Consider the following 17,121-nt stretch of genomic DNA (forward strand, 5'->3'; position numbering starts at 1 on the left):
TTGGCACAGTTCATTTTTTTATGTTTTAAGTTTATATATAATTATATACAATTAAAATTATATATTTGTATATATATACATAAATAGATATAAATTTCACCGTGAAGCATTGAAAATTATACACATTCGTCGCATCAACTTCACTTCATATATAGATATAAATTTCACTATGAAGCATTAAAAATTATAGACATTTGTCGTATCAACTCCACTTCATATAGAGATGTAAATTGCACTATGAACCATTGAAAATTATAGACATTTGTCGCATGAACTTCATTTTACGTTATATGAAATTCAAAATTTGCCACAGCTGGTCTAAAGTTTTCATATGAATTTTGAAGGTCGAAATATTGCTAATTATCCAGTTTTGACGGGAATTTCAAAAATTGCACTTTTTTCAGAATAAAGCGTTATATAGGGAGTCGTCAAAACAGTGGACCGATCTGAAACATTTTCAATAGCGTCACTGTACCAAATTTCATCAGAATATCTCAAAAATTGCGACCTGCAGCTTGAACAAAAATTTACTTTAACAGACGGACAGACAGACTTCGATCAATTCAGATTGTGATTCGGTAAATAAATCGATCGGTATAATAAAAGATAGGTTTATTTTAAGCCCATCTGTGTGTTACACACGTTCGCATTTACTTAAAAAAAAGGAGAGGAGCAAAAATATATCAAGCCCGCTATGATCAATGTAAACAATTGGAAATGTTATTGAAGGTCTCCATCAATCCCCGTTAAGGGCTAGGCTAGTCAAGTCAAGACTGTATTCAAAGGAGATCCACAAGGACCACCACCATTTGTTTCAAATTTATTTACAAATTCTCAATTTTTAATTATTGCTGATAGTTTACATATCAGCATGCGAGCGTTCAGAACGTTGGTGAAAGTGTTTTAAATGTTTTCATATTCAAGTCTCCACTTATATTGATGCAGAGATTCAGTATTAACCGCTGCTGTGCAAACTAAAAGACTGTCAATATTTTCTGGAAATTTTGAATTACGTATATTCACGTTAAATTTACATAAGTAATATCTAAATTGCTTTGAGCTAAATTTTTACCGGTAAAATTACATACGTAATGTGAATTTGAAAATTCTGAAACATATACTTTCTTCATTTATTCTTAATTTAGTAATAAAAATATTATCAATTATTAATGACAATTTAATTTTCCTTTTCAGTAATTGACGACAATTATAATTCATATCCAATGCATGCTTTGGATCACATTTGAATTTAAAAATAAAGTAAGAAAAATATATTCCGCCATGACCGAATCTTTTATACCCATCACCGGGATCCTAGAAGTTTGCAAGTTTGTAAGCGATATATTCATTTCTGCAAAGGGAAGGAATGCTTACCACAGACACCACGTAGACGGACCGAGGGACAAATGAATGAAAGGTAATGCTTAGGCACATTCCTACTTTGAAACTGGCCAACAATTTATATACTTAATGGGGATTTGGATTTGCTTTTGTGTGTCTGTAAAAAGGCGTGGCCGACTTTTTCCATTTTTGTGGAGATCCTCCATCGCTCATATAATATACTGTCAAATGTTTGTACATTTATATGCTATAGTTTATGAGTAATGAGAAAATATCCAAATTTTTATTCCTTTCAAAAAACCGAGGAGGTGTCGGTTTACGTAGTGCTATAGATGTGTCCTTTGTCCGATTTGGCCCATTTTCAATATAAATCTGCGTGCAAGTACTTTCAATGTTTCTGTCAAATTTGAAGTCGACAGCTTCATTTTTGCAGTCAGAACAATGTTTACAACAAACATTGCGAAGATGGACGGACAGACGGACAAACGATTCAGAATCTGATGGTGGTCAAGAATAGATATAGATGTATTTTGGGCGGTCGCAAATGTTGTGACAAAATTAATATATCCCTCGTCATTAAGTAATGGATATAATAAATCATATTTTTCAAAGAATTGAAAGCGGTGAAAGCATCATCAATACGGGAACCACCTTTAATTGGTATTTGTATTTATAAGCGAAAACGGGATCGTTCTCCACATGTATAACCTTGACAGACACTGCGCTCCGCTGCATTTCCATTGGCTCCTTATCGCATTCAGTTTACTGAAAAATCTCTCAATTTACATTTAATAGTAAATGAAATTTTGATACGAAAGCAATGTGAAATGTTTAAATGATTGCATTAAAAATATGTACATTTACATCAGAAAACACTGGCGTTCATTTTGTTGTGTAATAATTTTGAAAATATCTTACTTCTTAATATCTTTTCTTTTTTCTTTTGCATTGACGTTGATTGAAGATTCTTCTGTTGGGAAAGTTGTTGAGCGTTATTCCGTCAGCAAAGTTGATTGTTGAGTCTTCTTCTAAAAAAGTTGATTGTAGAGTTTCCTTCTAGGAAAGTTGATTGTAGATTCCTCTTCTAGGAAAGTTGATTGTAAACTCCTCTTCTAGGAAAGTTGATTGCAGTTTTCTTCTAGGAAAGTTGATTGTAGAGTTCTCTTCTAGGAAAGTTGATTGCAGAATTTTCTTCTAGGAAAGTTCATTGCAGTTTTCTTCTAGGAAAGTTGATTGTAGAGTTCTCTTCTAGGAAAGTTCATTGTAGTTTTCTTCTAGGAAAGTTCATTGCAGAATTTTCTTCTAGGAAAGTTGATGGTTGATTTTTTCACTGCCTTAAGTTGATGATGGGATGCAATTTTCGAGTACCTTTTTTTAATTAATTATATTAAAACGTTATTTCCTTTTAACTGGAGCATTTTTCATTATTTCAAAGTACCTTTGATTAGGCTGTTTAAAGTATACGTTCCAAAAAAAATACGTTGAGAATGCAATACGTTAGCAAAGCAAAGAAACAAAAACATTGCAGGCCGGCAAGGCAAGGACTAATTGGCATATCTCTTTTTCCTCTTAAAGACACTCTTCTTTGGAATCTTTATAAAGTTGAGTCATATTTGGTATAGTTAGTTAACCATGATTTGATGCCAAGTTATTACTAAAGCGAGACATTCAACATAAAATTGTAAAAATTCGACCACCTTGCCATGTTAAGGTTGTCGTGACATCGATATCGTATGTCAAAATGTTGAACATCGCTATTCTTTTTGTATAAAAGCCTTTTGAAAATAGGAGAATGAATGAGGAATGGCCGCAAAACATCTTTCAATCAAATCGTTTTGCAATACATTCTGACCTTTGCTCCAACACACCTTTTTACATTGAATTTCGTTGATATATGCCAAAAAATTGCACTCTTTTTGTTGAACATGTTGAACCATACACCACCGAAAAAATTTTGCCATTGGATATAATAAAAGGTGGGTCCACCTTAAATCATCCTGGAAGTTACATATATACGCACGAGCTTCATTTTTTCTGTACCATATATGGTACGCATATATGGTGTAGAGCTTGAACTGTTCCACACTTTAGCTTTTTCACGTTGTTATTGAAGTCATTGCTGGTGTTGCTGGATTGGTTGTCACTGCGATTGTTGCCCGTTGTTATTGTTGTCATAGCTGTTGTCATTATATGCGGCCTGAATCAATAATGCCCTATGTATTGAGGTAGAGAATACTTCTCGTTTGTAGGTTAGGCGACATGCCTTGTATTAATCGGTGCAATACCACTTTGAAGATGAATTTGGCAGACTTATATAATACTCCAATTTCTCATTTAATTCATTTTAAACGCACCGATAGCTTAGACTGAATTAACAATTGTCAATTCTTTATGGGTAACACTTCTGCACGCGCCCTGTTATGATTTGGTAACGTTAGTATTGCAATCACAGATTTTTGAGTGATTTAGTTGAAAAAAAAAAAAATCTCGCAAATCTTTCCCTTCATCCAATATCAATTGATAAATTCTTTCAACTTTTAAAGAGATGTTTGGCTAGAAGAACAAAAGAAAGGATTAAAACATGTTTTGCACTAATAAGCAATATTATAAATAAAAAAAAAAGAAGATATATTAATAAGCTAAAAACACTTTCAATTCGATTTTTTACTTGGCCCGATTTATCTAGCCTTCAAACTTTATAATGGCAAGAATTTTTTAAATAATTGTCATTAGTGTATTAATCTTATATAAAATTAAATAAAAATAATTGTCATTAAAATCTGAATCACAATAAAGATGAATGCTATAGCATCCAAGTCTGCGAGTATGTTGAAACAAAATGAGAAATATTTAAATGTCTACATTTAACGCTATTGAAAACTTCAGAAGAAAAATTTGATTGCAGTCAATTCTTCGATTACTTTGAGCAATAAATTGTACCGATAGTCACCTTTCTTTTAAATTAATTTGAAAAAAGTTACTGCACATTATTTGGCCAGAACAATTTTTGATGCTCTTCGTTTGTTGCAGAAAACTTCTTGAGCTTTATTCCGTTAGGTAAGTTGATTGAAGACTTTTCCGCTAGGAAAGTTGATTGCAGATTCTTCTGCTAGGAAAGTTGATTGTAGATTCTTCTGCTAGGAAAGTTGATTGTTGATTCTTCCATAAGGATTGTATTTTCATTGATTGTAATTGATAATGAATTAGTTGAGATTTAACGGACTAAGTCAATGATATGTTGATTGATGCATAAATCTTAAATATCTCCATATTATAAAGTTTTAAAAGCACAAAGGCAAGGAACGTTCCTTAAAGATCATTTCATTGATTGCTGACAATGCGGCGTTGATTGATCTGAATAGTCGTTTTGAATTTCCACATTTTTCTTATGAACGCATCAAAACATTAGTTTCTCAGATGGAGAAATGTTAATAAAAATTGTACATAATTTTAGAAATTTGAAAAAACTAAAGTATTAAAAAAATTTCAAAGCAATTTAGAACAGTTGATTATATCAAATATTATATGTAGATTTTAAACGAAGCAGTAGTTGAGGGGAGGAGTTAATTGAAGAATTCCGTTCGTTGATTATTGTTAATAATTCAATGTTGATTGAAAATTCGTTTTTTTTGATGATTCTAAATTGAATAAATATTTGTTTTCTTGGAAAACCTAAATAATTAAGTTGATTGAGCAAAAGTTGATACGTAATTAATAGAAAAATTCTATGAAATTTAAAGAAAAAAAGAAGATGCATTTTGCTAGAGGGAAAGAATTTAAAAAAAATATTATATCTTAAGTTAAAATAAAAACAACATTCATTATAAAATGTAAAATGTTCCAGTATACCTCAAATTAGAAAAAAAAAAGTTTGAAGAGAATTTTCGACGGAAAATTTATTAAAATAGAAAAGCCTTCAAAAAAAGTTGCGAAATTCGCTAATAACGGAAATAGATCGGTAGCTTGGTAAATCGCGGAGCATTTTATAAAATAAAGGATTTGTAATTGCGGCCTAGCTTTCATGCAAAACTATGCCTTTTTACGGTTTACATGTTGGCGTAGCTTCTATCGCAGCGGCTCCAAGCAGTGCGACATCTGCATCTGGCAGTGGTGTTATGTCTAACGGCGGTAATGATACCGTTGATTCTCCTTACGTCTTCCGTAAAAAATCTGATGCCTTAGAAGTTTTAAAGAAACACAAGGATGCCCGTTTAAAGGAATTTGTTAGTGAAGATGAGGCCATTAAATATGCCCAAACTGGTTATGAAGTAGTGCAAAATAAATATAACGATAATAAGGCTTCTACTATCTCACTGGAAAAGGCTGCCTTTCGACTTCCCACTAAGCACGAGCTTATTGAATTTCGAAAAATAATAGAATCTGGCGATTGTGATCGCGTTAAAAATATTATTTGGGATAATCCTAGGTACCTAGTAAGCTCTGGCGATACGCCAACAACATTGAAAGAAGGTTATCGTAATAATGCCATGCATATATGTGCAATTTCAAAAAAACCTCAAGTAGCTGAACTTATTCTAAAGACTGTATATGAACCAAAATTTGTCGATTTGCTGGCTGGTAAAAAGGGCGATCAAAAAATGTGTGAAGAATTGTGCGCAAATCTGTTAGATTATTATTTAAATATGCCGGTGAAAGGATGCAGTGAAACACCATTACATTTAGCCGCGAAATATGGTTGCGTCGAGATGGTGGAACTGCTAACCTCCTATCCGGAATGTAAGCTGACAAAAAATAGTGAAGATTTACTCCCAAAACAGATCATTTGCTCGCGGTTGAGCAATCCGAATGCAGATGTTCTTAAAAAGATTGAAATGTTATTAGGAGAACGTTTTTATGTTCCCGTGTTGCGATCTAATGATGGATGCATGCCAGCACAAATTGGCCAACCATTTTCTTCAAACAATCCACCAAAACTTAACTGTGATCCCTTAAGTCCAGAGGTGGAAGTTAAAGCTATTTCTGGTCCAATGAGCAAGGAACAGGCTAATAAATTTTTCCGTCGTTTGAAAACTCCGCCTAGAAATGGTAGCAATATTACTTCACCAATCGCGAGTAATTTCTTTATCTCTCCTATGAAGTCTCGAACAGTTAATAGTACTCCATGCAAAACACCTAAAAAAAGCATAAACAATAGTCTCGACTCACTCACTGCCTCCTTAAAGGGACGTTCATTCTTTAACGTTAGTGACTACAATGGATGTGATAAATCATTTTCTTTAGAAGGTTCATTAGACTATCAGAAAGAAACTGGCGGTAAAATGAATATACTGCAGAGCACAGAAGATAAAGAGGCAAATGTAAATTTCGCAGTTACTGGTGAAACAAATAACAATCGCAAGAATCTCATGGGTGAAGATGATCAAGATAATGCATACAAATCTTTATATCCGGGAACGCCATTGCTTCAAAAGAGAAAATCCGCTTTCTTCAGTTATCGCGAACCATACGTCGCTTCTCCTGTAATGCAGGAATTAAATAATACACAGGAAATACTGGGATTTCTTAGAGGAATTTGTTGACATACCAAGAAATATTGAAAATAAACCAAGAAGAAGAAATTTAATCGACTTGAAATGGACAAGATCATCAAACATGGCGTACGTTTACGCAGAACGTATTTTGGTAAAAGCTGGCAGCACTGACAAAGGACTCTTTCGCCACTTCTGCCGATTAATGTAGTCTTCTTCCGTGACAAGGCAATTTTAATAAAGAGAATTCAGACTAAACAAAATTTCGAGAAATTTCTTACCCAAATACGCATTTTTTCACAATTTATTATTTCACAAGGGTGATAGGAAACTTTTAAAAACTTTGAAAATGAACCATAACCTATGCAGAAAACTACATCGAAATCATAATTTCAATAATAAGGCAAACTCACAGACGTCATTTTTTTTCTCCTTTTTGGTTTAAACAGAAAATAAATTTTTTTTTTTTTTGGATGTTGAGTTAAGATGGACTAAACCAATAAGATGAATAACTTTTAAACCTATATTTATATATATAATGTTGATAAATTTTAAAAATATTTTGCGCAACACCTCTTAACGCGTCAATTAAAACCGAAAGTCGTCTTAAATGATTTCTTTTAAGTTAAAATCTGTAAAATAAACAAATATTTATACACGCACGTTAGGTAACTTCTAGAAAATCTTTCAAATGGAGATCAGTGCTTTCTGTGTTACTGTCAATGTACATATTTAAAAAATTAAAATTGGACTATAAAAAAGTTCGTTTTCTTTTACCATTGCGATGGATGAGGCTTCTATTGCCTTTGCGAACTTAGGAAGGTAGACGTTTCATCTCTTCTAAAATTTGCTTTATTACAAAGATATTAAGATTGAATGAATCCAACCGCTAAATGTCCAGCCAATATGTCCATTTTAACCTTTAGAATAAATATAAAACAAAAAAATATATTCAAGACTTGTGTAATAAACTTTGTAACGAAATACACATAGTCTTGCTTCTACATAAAGAAAATTATTTTCTTACTTGTTTTCCCAAAAAAATGTCCATTTAATACAGTAACAGTTTTTGCGCAAGAGTTATTACCAAGTGGTATGAATTTAAATTTGCATACTTAAAATGTCTTACCACTTATTAAAAGGATTGCAAGATGCAAATATCGGAACGCTCAACTAACAAAGGAAAAGTTACGAATGAGCCTTCATGACGAAATACATGAAGAACGTAAAGTTGCCAGGATCAACACTATCTATTAACATAAATTATTTACAAGCGGGGTTGCCATCGCAACTAAGAATACTGTTTAATAGTAGAAACATGGACACTAATTATATATAGCGTTAACAAGGTTTCATTCTCAAGATTCGAGTTTTTTTGCTATATCTATGCAAAAGAGTTGCGAGAAACGCTCTCTCAAATTTGTCAAAGCAAATATTCCTCACTTTAGTGTTGATTGTTTAAAGTTTCATTTAGAAGAGAAAACAAATTGAAAATAAAATATATTCCAAAGAAAATAGTTTAATTATAAAGAAATTTATATTTGTAAAAAATAAGTAAATCATTTCACATTTTTTTGGCCTTTTGCTCCAATTGTCCAATTAATATTCTTAATTAAGCCAAAGCTTGTAATTAATTCTGTATTATCAATCTTTCCATACATCATATACTGTCGCTATCGTTCATGAAGCACAAAGAATCAATAAATAATAAAAATTCATCATTCTTATTATCGCCAACAGGCCTAACCTAGTTATTAAACAAACAAAAAAAGAAAAATATTAAAATATTGCTATTAAATAATCAAGGAAACATCGGACAAAATTATCCTTTTGCTCACATTACTTTATTGGGCAATAGAGAGACATCGAGATTGGCGGCAAAGGAATCTTGCGAGACGTTTGAAATTACTTTAGTTTACCTCAAATATGCTAGCAAATGATTTCATATATTTGTCAATAATACAGATTAATAAATATACATATTGTTACATGTAAAGTTTTGTAACAGATTCGTTTGTCAAAAGAGCCTTTTTAGAAACAATTGGTGCGAATAATCACACGTTATAAATTTCCTGTTCTTGTGTTTACATTTATATCATTCACAATTATAAGAGGAAAGGTATTGTCAAATGAAAATTCAAAAAAAATCATACATACAATCTTCGACTGGTAAATTTTCAAGATCAGGTTCACCGACAAAAGAAATTTTTGGAAGACAACGATAATTTTTCCATATCTCAATGTATTCAATGTGTTCACTTTGATGCTATTCAATATTACGTTCACTGCCATTTTCACTAAATAGTCGTAATGACTTTCGTCAAAAACATTATTCTGTGTATCATCTAAAAGTTCAATATTCGTATTCATTTTGTGTAAGCATGAAATCATAATTTTCCTTCTCACTGGTTACTTCCTGCATGTTCTTGCTTTACGATCTGTTATTTGGTAAAACCAATGCCAAAATTTTGTTTTCTAATACTGCACAGATATTTTTAATTCAAACTAAGTCTTACTTCAACGGTTACTTTACTTAGAATGACTGACAATTGCTTATCCGCAGATATCAATTGCATAGACAGTGCGTGCAAACGGTCTCGAATGGGCTAATAAGCTTAAGCACAATCCCAAAAGATTTTCAAAATGCCTGGATAATTTGACAGAGGAAAAAATGCAAGGTATGAGAATAGGCTATTTCAAGGGAAAACCAAAGAAAACAAACAAAGCAAGGTATAGGAATAAGCAATTTCTAGCGAAAAACTAGTTGCTTTCTACATTCCTAAGAAATTTGATAAGCGATATAAGGCGATTTTTAAGCAAACAAAACATTCCCGTTATAATTTAGAAGAAATTTTATTACAATTTTTTTAAAGGGCAGCTTAACGATATTTTTATGATTCGTTAATAAGACAATATAGAAGGGTTTGTAAGAAAAATACAGAGAACTATCAGGGAATTTTAAAATATAACGTTAAAAATTTCTATCAACTAAAGGAATGCGGGTAGGCAGATAAGTAAGTAAAAATAAGACTAAAATTATGATGGATTGGAAGCTTATTTTTTCGATTTTCCACGTAAAGCGCTCAATAATCTTTTGGATCAAAATATCTAAGTATTTTTTTTCTGCTTTTTTGCAACCGTCGTAGACTGATTGAGTGGTATGCCTTGACTGTCAAATGAAGATGGATCGCATCTGCACTCGCTTGGGCGGCTGCCTTCTGTGGGTACGTGGGTTTTCTTAACAGGACTTGCCAGAGAACAGGAATACTGGCTTGGGTCGCAGCCTTTTACTCCCGCAGAAGATTTGTTGAGAGCGTCCGATTCATTTTGAAAGTTATCACTCTTGCTTTTACTTGGATTATTACCGCCGATTAAAACAATTTTATCAGTCTTTGCTAAGGGAGTAACAATTTTAGCAGCTAGTTTTGGTAGGGATTGCAAGACAATATTAAGAATGGCTGCATTTCCATATTGCTTATAAACGTTTGCTCTTAAACGCATTCGTTCCGCTTCAGCTTTGCCTACTGCTTCAAGGGCGTGCGCTTCGGCAGAACTAATTTTTCGTATCTTTTCAGATACAGCACGAGCCATTGCGATGGCTTCGAATTTTTCGGCTTGCGCTATTGTCTGCACACGATATGCTTCGGCCTCAGCTGGCAATTTCACTAGACCTATAAGTTCTTGGTCCATTCGTATCACTTCCTGCTCCTCGATTTCGATTTGTTTACGCCGCTCAACAACATCAATTTGTACCTCTTCATTTCGTATATTCTGATGTACCTTGGCTGATTGCAGATCGTATGCCAGTTGCGCCTCGGCATTGGCTTTGTTAACATCTTGTTCAAATTGAGACCGTTTCACTTGATACTCCCGAGCATTATTTTCGACTTTTGCATTGGTCATGTATTTGACATCCAACGCATTTTTTTCACATTCCGCTTCGCGTATACCAGCATCACGTCCAGCTAACGCTACACCTATATCAGCATCACGTATCACTTTGGCAGTAATCGATTTACCCAATGACCTCAAATAGTCAACGTTATCTTGTATATCTTTAATTGTAAATGAAACAATTGTGAGGCCCAGGTCTTGTATATCAGATTCCGCTAATTCGTGAACTAGCGAAGCGAATCTTTCACGGTCTTTGTACACTTGTTCGACTGTAAGTGTTCCTAATATCGCACGTAAATGTCCTTCGAGTGTTTGCAGTAAAGCATTTTTAATTTCGTCTTCTTCTCTGCCTAAGAATTGCTCAGCAGCTCTAAGCAACATTTCATCAGGACCATTAGACGATTTTGTCCTCTTCACCTTACATTGCGCTACACCAGTTACGTCTAATTGCACGCCTTCAATTGTCTGTCCATGTACGCATGACGGTTCTAAAGTCATAACATTTAATGATAAACGTTGAACATCGGTGACAATCCACCAAGCCCATGCCCAGCCGCCTACAATAGTGCGCACTTGTTTCGAGCCGCAACCACCTGATATGATTATAGCTTCATTGGGCCCGCTAGTAAGAATGCTGCCCATGGTTTTTCTAAATTTATTTTAATTTTCTAATTATGTTCCCAAAATTTGTCATAAATTTACTAAAAAATTTATTTAATTATATTGTAAATGTTATTAATAATTAAAAAAATATTTTATTATGATGACAAATAGATAGTAAAAAATACACCTTTAACACTGAAACTACAGGCGAACATTCGTGCAAAAGATGGCCTCGAAGTATTCTTAGGTATTAAGATTAAGATCAAAATGTTATAGAGGAAAGAATGAAGAAATTGCCGATGCTTTTTCGAGACTGTTCAATTTCTAACCTATAGTGGGCGTGTATGTGAACACATCATAACTATATTCATATTCAGCAATGACGGATGAGTAGTGTATTTATTTTGTCGGAAGGAAGGCTGGGCAATCCTATAAAGTGTATCCATTTTCGATCAGCATTAAAATCTACATAGATTTAAGCATGTCCCTCTGTCCGTCTGGGTAATGTGTCTTGTAAACGTTCCCATGGTCATAAAAAGCAAGTTATCGGCTTCAAATTTGCAAAGACATTGAAAGTTCTTGCATTCAGATTGGTATTCAAAGTGGATCCAAATCGATCGAAGGGATCGCAAACTATAGCGAATAAATCTATAAACATTTAAACATATGTTCCATGGATAATTCCATGGTATCCGGATCAAATTGGAAAAACTTGGCCACGGCCACCCAATATTGCAATGTATTAAAATTAATAAATAAGCAAGCTTCAAAAACCCTATAAGGGATATACATTCTTGGTCAGGTGAGGAATGCATTTAAGCATGTTCGTCTAGTCGTCTGTCCATCTATCCAACTACAAATTTGCAAAAAAAATCTGTCAAAAACTAAAAACATTTTTACTTTCCATGCTTTTTACTCGTTACTCGTAATCTACAACAGATATAATAAATTTCCTCTTCTACTTTACAAAAACAAAAAGAGTAATTAACCCAAATTGATATGATAGAGTATGAAAATTTAGTTTTTTACTTTTTCTTGTCTTTCTTACGATAACAGCGAATTTTCTTACTTGTCTAATCATGGGCCAAGGACCAGGGGATGTTTGTGGCCAATTTCATCTTCTTATCTTCCGATCTTCAGTTTGAAATAAGTATTTGAAAGTATTGTCTTATAAATAAAAAGTCAACAAGATTTTTCGAACTTTAGCTGGTCTAACAACCACTTTATTTTTAAGCTCATTAGTTGAAAAAGGTTAAATTGAACCTCACAGTACTTCTAGTGTTAAAGGGCACTGATCAACGCGATTTTGATTTGTTATCATACTAGTTCTTTCACCTTTGCTCATACACCTTTACACGAGTCGATAAGATGGTTAACACAATTATCAAAGACTTTCTGCAGGAGCGTGTTAGAAAATGCGTAAGCATGCTATGGAATGAGATTTAAGACAAGCGTATCGGCTGATATCGAAATTCGAATATCGAAATTATTGATGATGGACTTTTTATTAGGGTAAGCAATGATTTAATTAGATAAGAAATTTTTTTTTTCTAATAAGTTTTTAGAGATCCGTTATATGAGAACCTTAATGGTTTTTATTTTTTATTTATTTATTTATTTATTTATTCCACTTATACAAGAAACTCAACTAAAACAAAATGGCAGTCGAGTTCAATTGGCTCTTAAGTAAATCTTAAAATTATTTAATAATAAAACTTAGTATAAGTTCAATAAAACAAATAAGGAGGAAAAAAAATAAAAAAAAAAAAAAAAAGCATGTACACAATTAGCATAGAGCCACGCCCACAACCGATACAGGACCAAATTGCAAGTGAACCCCTAAGCCATCGCAAACATGCATAAGCTTGGCAAGCGATAATTGTTAACAACAAATTAATTTTCGACTCATAATGACAAAATCTAAGGTTAAATCAGTTTAAGTACGACATAGGTAAATCGCGCTTGTTGAGCAATATTGCTTTAATGGACTTTAAAGAGTCCGTTAATGAGAATAGATGATAGACATCATTTAGGTTCTTGCAAACAACTCTGAGCGGGTTAAACAGTTCAAAGTTATATTTGCATTGACTAAGCTTTATCAACATAAAGTACCTAGAGAAGCGGTTAGGGACATTAAAGCAAATCTCACGAAGTAATGCGGGCGAATCAATTGCACCATTTATTAATTTGATTAGGAAGGAAACCCCAAGAACAAATCTACGTTTCTCGAGTGACGGTAAGGATAACAGAAGCAACCTATTTTCATAGGGTGGAAGAGGGGAAATCGGGTCCCAACCCAAATTCCTAAGTGCAAACAGCAAGAATTGCTTTTGTATAGATTCAATTGAAACGAATTGAATATTGGACGGCTGATTAACACAATTTTCAAAGCTTTTCTCGCGTAGGCATGCTATGGGATGCGACATAAGATAAGCATCATGACAGATATCGAAATTCGAATATCGAAATTATCGATAGTGGAATTTTGATTGGGTAAACTATGATTTAATTGCATAAGAAATTTTGTTTTTCTAATACGTTGTTCGATGTAAGAATTTTTCCGTTATATGAGAACTTTAAATAGATTTTAATAATTGTCGATACTTTATATATATATATATATATATACATACATATATATACCGTAAGCATTTTCTGAGACGAGAAAAGAATACAGAATAATCAGATTTGTAATTTAAAAAAAAAAAATTGTTTTTTGAAAAAATTTTCAATACATTGTCTTATTCTCCTCCGATTCTTGTAAGCAAATTTTGTAACTGCGCCATATAAAATAAGAAGAATACAAAAAAAAAAGTGCTATGGGGGCTATTCATACCAGTGGTCCAAATGAAGTTATAGTTATATCTGGTGGCTGTTGCGGCCGACGTCGTGTCCGCACTATCGTAGGCGGTTGGACATGGGCTTGGTGGGCAACAAACGATGTGCAATATTTGTATTTGAATGTTATGACAGTGCAACCAAAATGCAGGCATGTTGAAACGGCTGAGGGTGTGCCACTTAATGTAAGCGGTGTGGCGCAATGTAAATTTATGAGATCCAAAAAAGGAAGCGATTATAATAACGATCAGGATGAACATTTGCTTCGAGCTGCCGAACAATTTTTGGGAAAAACAATAGAAGAGATAGAAAATACGATATTGCAAACACTCGAAGGGCATTTGCGTGCGATATTGGGAACTCTTAAAGTTGAACAAGTGTACAAAGATCGCGAAGAATTCGCCTATTTAGTACGTGAAGTTGCGCAAACCGATGTCAAAGGTATGGGAGTTGAAATTCTCTCCTTTACTATCGTAGATGTTCAGGATGAAGTAAACTATTTGAATTCATTGGGCAAGACGCAAACGGCCCAAGTGAAACGCGATGCCAATATCGGTGTTGCACAAGCCGAACGCGATGCGGGCATACGTGAAGCTGAATGTGAGAAAAATGCAATGGATGTTAAATATGAGACGGATATAAAAATTGGTGGTAATAGACGTAAATATCAGTTGCAAAAATCACAATTCGATCAGGAGATCAACAAAGCGAAGGCTGAAGCTGAATTAGCCTACGATATAAAATCGGCCGTAGTACATCAGAGTATATGCAATGAAAAGATACAAATTGATGTGGTGGAGCGTCGTAAGCAAATCGAAATTGAGGAACAAGAAGTATTACGTATAGAACAAGAACTTATTGGTACGATGAGGTTGCCAGCTGAAGCAGAAGCTTACCGTGTACGGACTATAACTGAAGGTGAAAAATATCAAACAATTGAATTAGCAAATGCCGTAGCTGATAAAATACGTAAAATTGGAAGCGCGGAAGCCCATGCCATCGAAATGATAGGTAAAGCCGAAGCTGAAAAGATGAGCTTAAAGGCTAACGTTTATAAAAAGTTCGGTGACGCTGCCATGACAAATATGGTTTTGGAATCTTTACCAAAGATTGCCTCAGAAGTTGCTGCACCCCTGGCCAAGACGGACGAAATTGTTTTAATCGGTGGCAGTGACAATTTCCTAAACGATATCAATCGTCTCGTAGCTCAATTGCCTCCATCTATAAATGCCCTTACCGGTGTTGATATATCCAAAATGTTATCAAAACAAGTCGGAGATAGAGCTTAAAATGTTTATATTTGTATACATACATACCGATTATTATGTAATGTAATTTTTCGACGAATTCAAATTGTTGTCAATTTTTCCCCCTTTTCGATCGAGTCTTTCTAAAAATTAATATTTTCTATCATCTAACTATATTCAAAGAAGAAATGTGAATGATTCGTTAGATTGAGAAACCATTTACTTCCTCTGATTACTTAGATGGCTCACATCAAATATGAATTTATATATTTGAAAAAAAAAAAATATTTTCTTCAAATAACAAAAAATACATGGTCCCTTACAACCCAATTTCGAAAGTCATACAACTGTTTTCTTCAGTAAAGGATAAGAAAATTTTTCATTGCAGAGGTATAACGTCTGTTAGACTAATTCATTTATAGCACCATACATCTATATATATATAGTTTAATATCGTATAAATTTAGACTCAAGTTTTTTTATACCCTACGACACTTGTATATTAAGCTAATTCGGATGTACGAAACATACAGAAGGGCTTAAGATAGACCCACCTTTTATTATACTGATCGACACAGAATCATAATCTGAATTGATCTAACTCTGTCTATCTGTCTGATGTAAATTTTTGTTCCAGCTGCAGATGGCCATTTTTAAGATATTTTTACGAAACTTGGTACAGTAGACGGGCGCTATTGAAAATGACTCGGATTGGTACACTTTTTCGGCCACTTGCCACGTAATTCTCTATTCCGAAAAGACCTTGTATGGAAAAAAATTGCCATTTTCAATATTTCTCGACAAAAGTTGCTAAGTAATGATACTTCGGCATTCTGAATTGAAAACTTTGAATCAGCGGCTGCAAAATTTGTAACCCGTTTTCATATAACCGATCCTACGACAACTGAATCTTTATGTGGCAAAATAGATTTTTAATATTTCATGGTGAAAATTTGCTCATAATAGTAAATTGACAAAGAAATCTGCCTTGCTTAATTTAGGCCATGTAGGTCTATTTTTTGGTTTACATCGCTTATAAGGATTCTCATGAAATGTAAACCTTTAATTGTCAAAAAAGACTAATAGTTAATTTTTATGTGATGGAAATGTGTTTATGATTGCAAGAGGACCTAGTTGGAAACACATGGGTCTATTTCTTGGCCCCACTTCATATAAGATGTCCCATGAGTGGTAAGTCCTTTGGGAAAAATAGCTAAGTAGTAGTACTTCGGTTGGTATGAAAACTTTCGACCGACTGGGGCAATATTTGAATCCCCTCTCATATAACGAAAACTGTAGTTCCTACGACAAAAAGGTATAATTTTCAATGCTTCACGATAGAAATTCTATCATAATAGTAATTTGAAAAGCTTAACTGTACCGAACTTAGACAAACTCGGCGTATATTTTGGATTCTACCCTAATAAGAATTTTCACGAAAGTTGATTCTCTGTAGAGCAGAAAAGTCTTAAGTTTTAATATGTGATGATGGAAATTGACCCATAATATTATAGCAATTTCATATAAAAATGAGTTTGTCAAAATTTGGAACATTTACGCCCATTTTTGGATTTTGTCCTATGTAAGGACTAAACTTGTACTACATTATGTGGCCCGCTTTACCATAAATACGTACATGAAAAATATGGCTTTATATAGAAACAAAATATAATTTTTGTGTTTAATAATGAAAATTGTGTTGAACAATC

The 17,121-nt window shown here is 33.4% G+C and overlaps 3 protein-coding genes and 1 long non-coding RNA gene across 8 annotated transcripts; 2 read left to right on the forward strand and 2 right to left on the reverse strand.

Moving 5' to 3' along the window:
- Positions 1-2,498: 2,498 nt before the first annotated feature.
- On the reverse strand, positions 2,499-8,034 carry LOC119639882. 5 transcript variants are annotated; one of them, XR_005247582.1, is made up of 5 exons: positions 7,960-8,034; positions 7,608-7,750; positions 4,292-5,102; positions 2,780-3,894; positions 2,499-2,709 (listed from the first exon to the last, which is right to left on the reverse strand). It is a non-coding gene; the product is annotated as an uncharacterized LOC119639882 (long non-coding RNA). The 5 variants fall into 5 exon arrangements; XR_005247581.1 differs by lacking the exon at positions 7,960-8,034 and adding an exon at positions 7,858-7,953; XR_005247583.1 differs by lacking the exons at positions 7,608-7,750; positions 7,960-8,034 and adding an exon at positions 7,244-7,590.
- LOC119639881 (ankyrin repeat and LEM domain-containing protein 2-like) lies at positions 5,188-7,118 on the forward strand. Its single transcript, XM_038037569.1, has one exon. It carries the CDS (start codon positions 5,373-5,375, stop codon positions 6,879-6,881), a length of 1,509 nt encoding a protein of 502 aa, XP_037893497.1. The 5' UTR covers positions 5,188-5,372; the 3' UTR covers positions 6,882-7,118.
- Positions 8,035-9,938: 1,904 nt separating the features above from the next.
- LOC119640029 (flotillin-2-like) lies at positions 9,939-11,366 on the reverse strand. The gene has a single exon (XM_038037802.1). The coding sequence runs from the start codon at positions 11,364-11,366 to the stop codon at positions 9,939-9,941; it is 1,428 nt and encodes a 475-aa protein (XP_037893730.1).
- Positions 11,367-14,146: 2,780 nt separating this feature from the next.
- On the forward strand, positions 14,147-15,454 carry LOC119640007 (flotillin-2-like). The gene has a single exon (XM_038037785.1). The coding sequence runs from the start codon at positions 14,147-14,149 to the stop codon at positions 15,452-15,454; it is 1,308 nt and encodes a 435-aa protein (XP_037893713.1).
- The last annotated feature ends 1,667 nt before the right edge of the window (positions 15,455-17,121 follow it).

Source organism: Glossina fuscipes, unplaced genomic scaffold, assembly GCF_014805625.2.
Source record: "Glossina fuscipes isolate IAEA_lab_2018 unplaced genomic scaffold, Yale_Gfus_2 114, whole genome shotgun sequence".
NCBI lineage: Eukaryota > Metazoa > Arthropoda > Insecta > Diptera > Glossinidae > Glossina > Glossina fuscipes.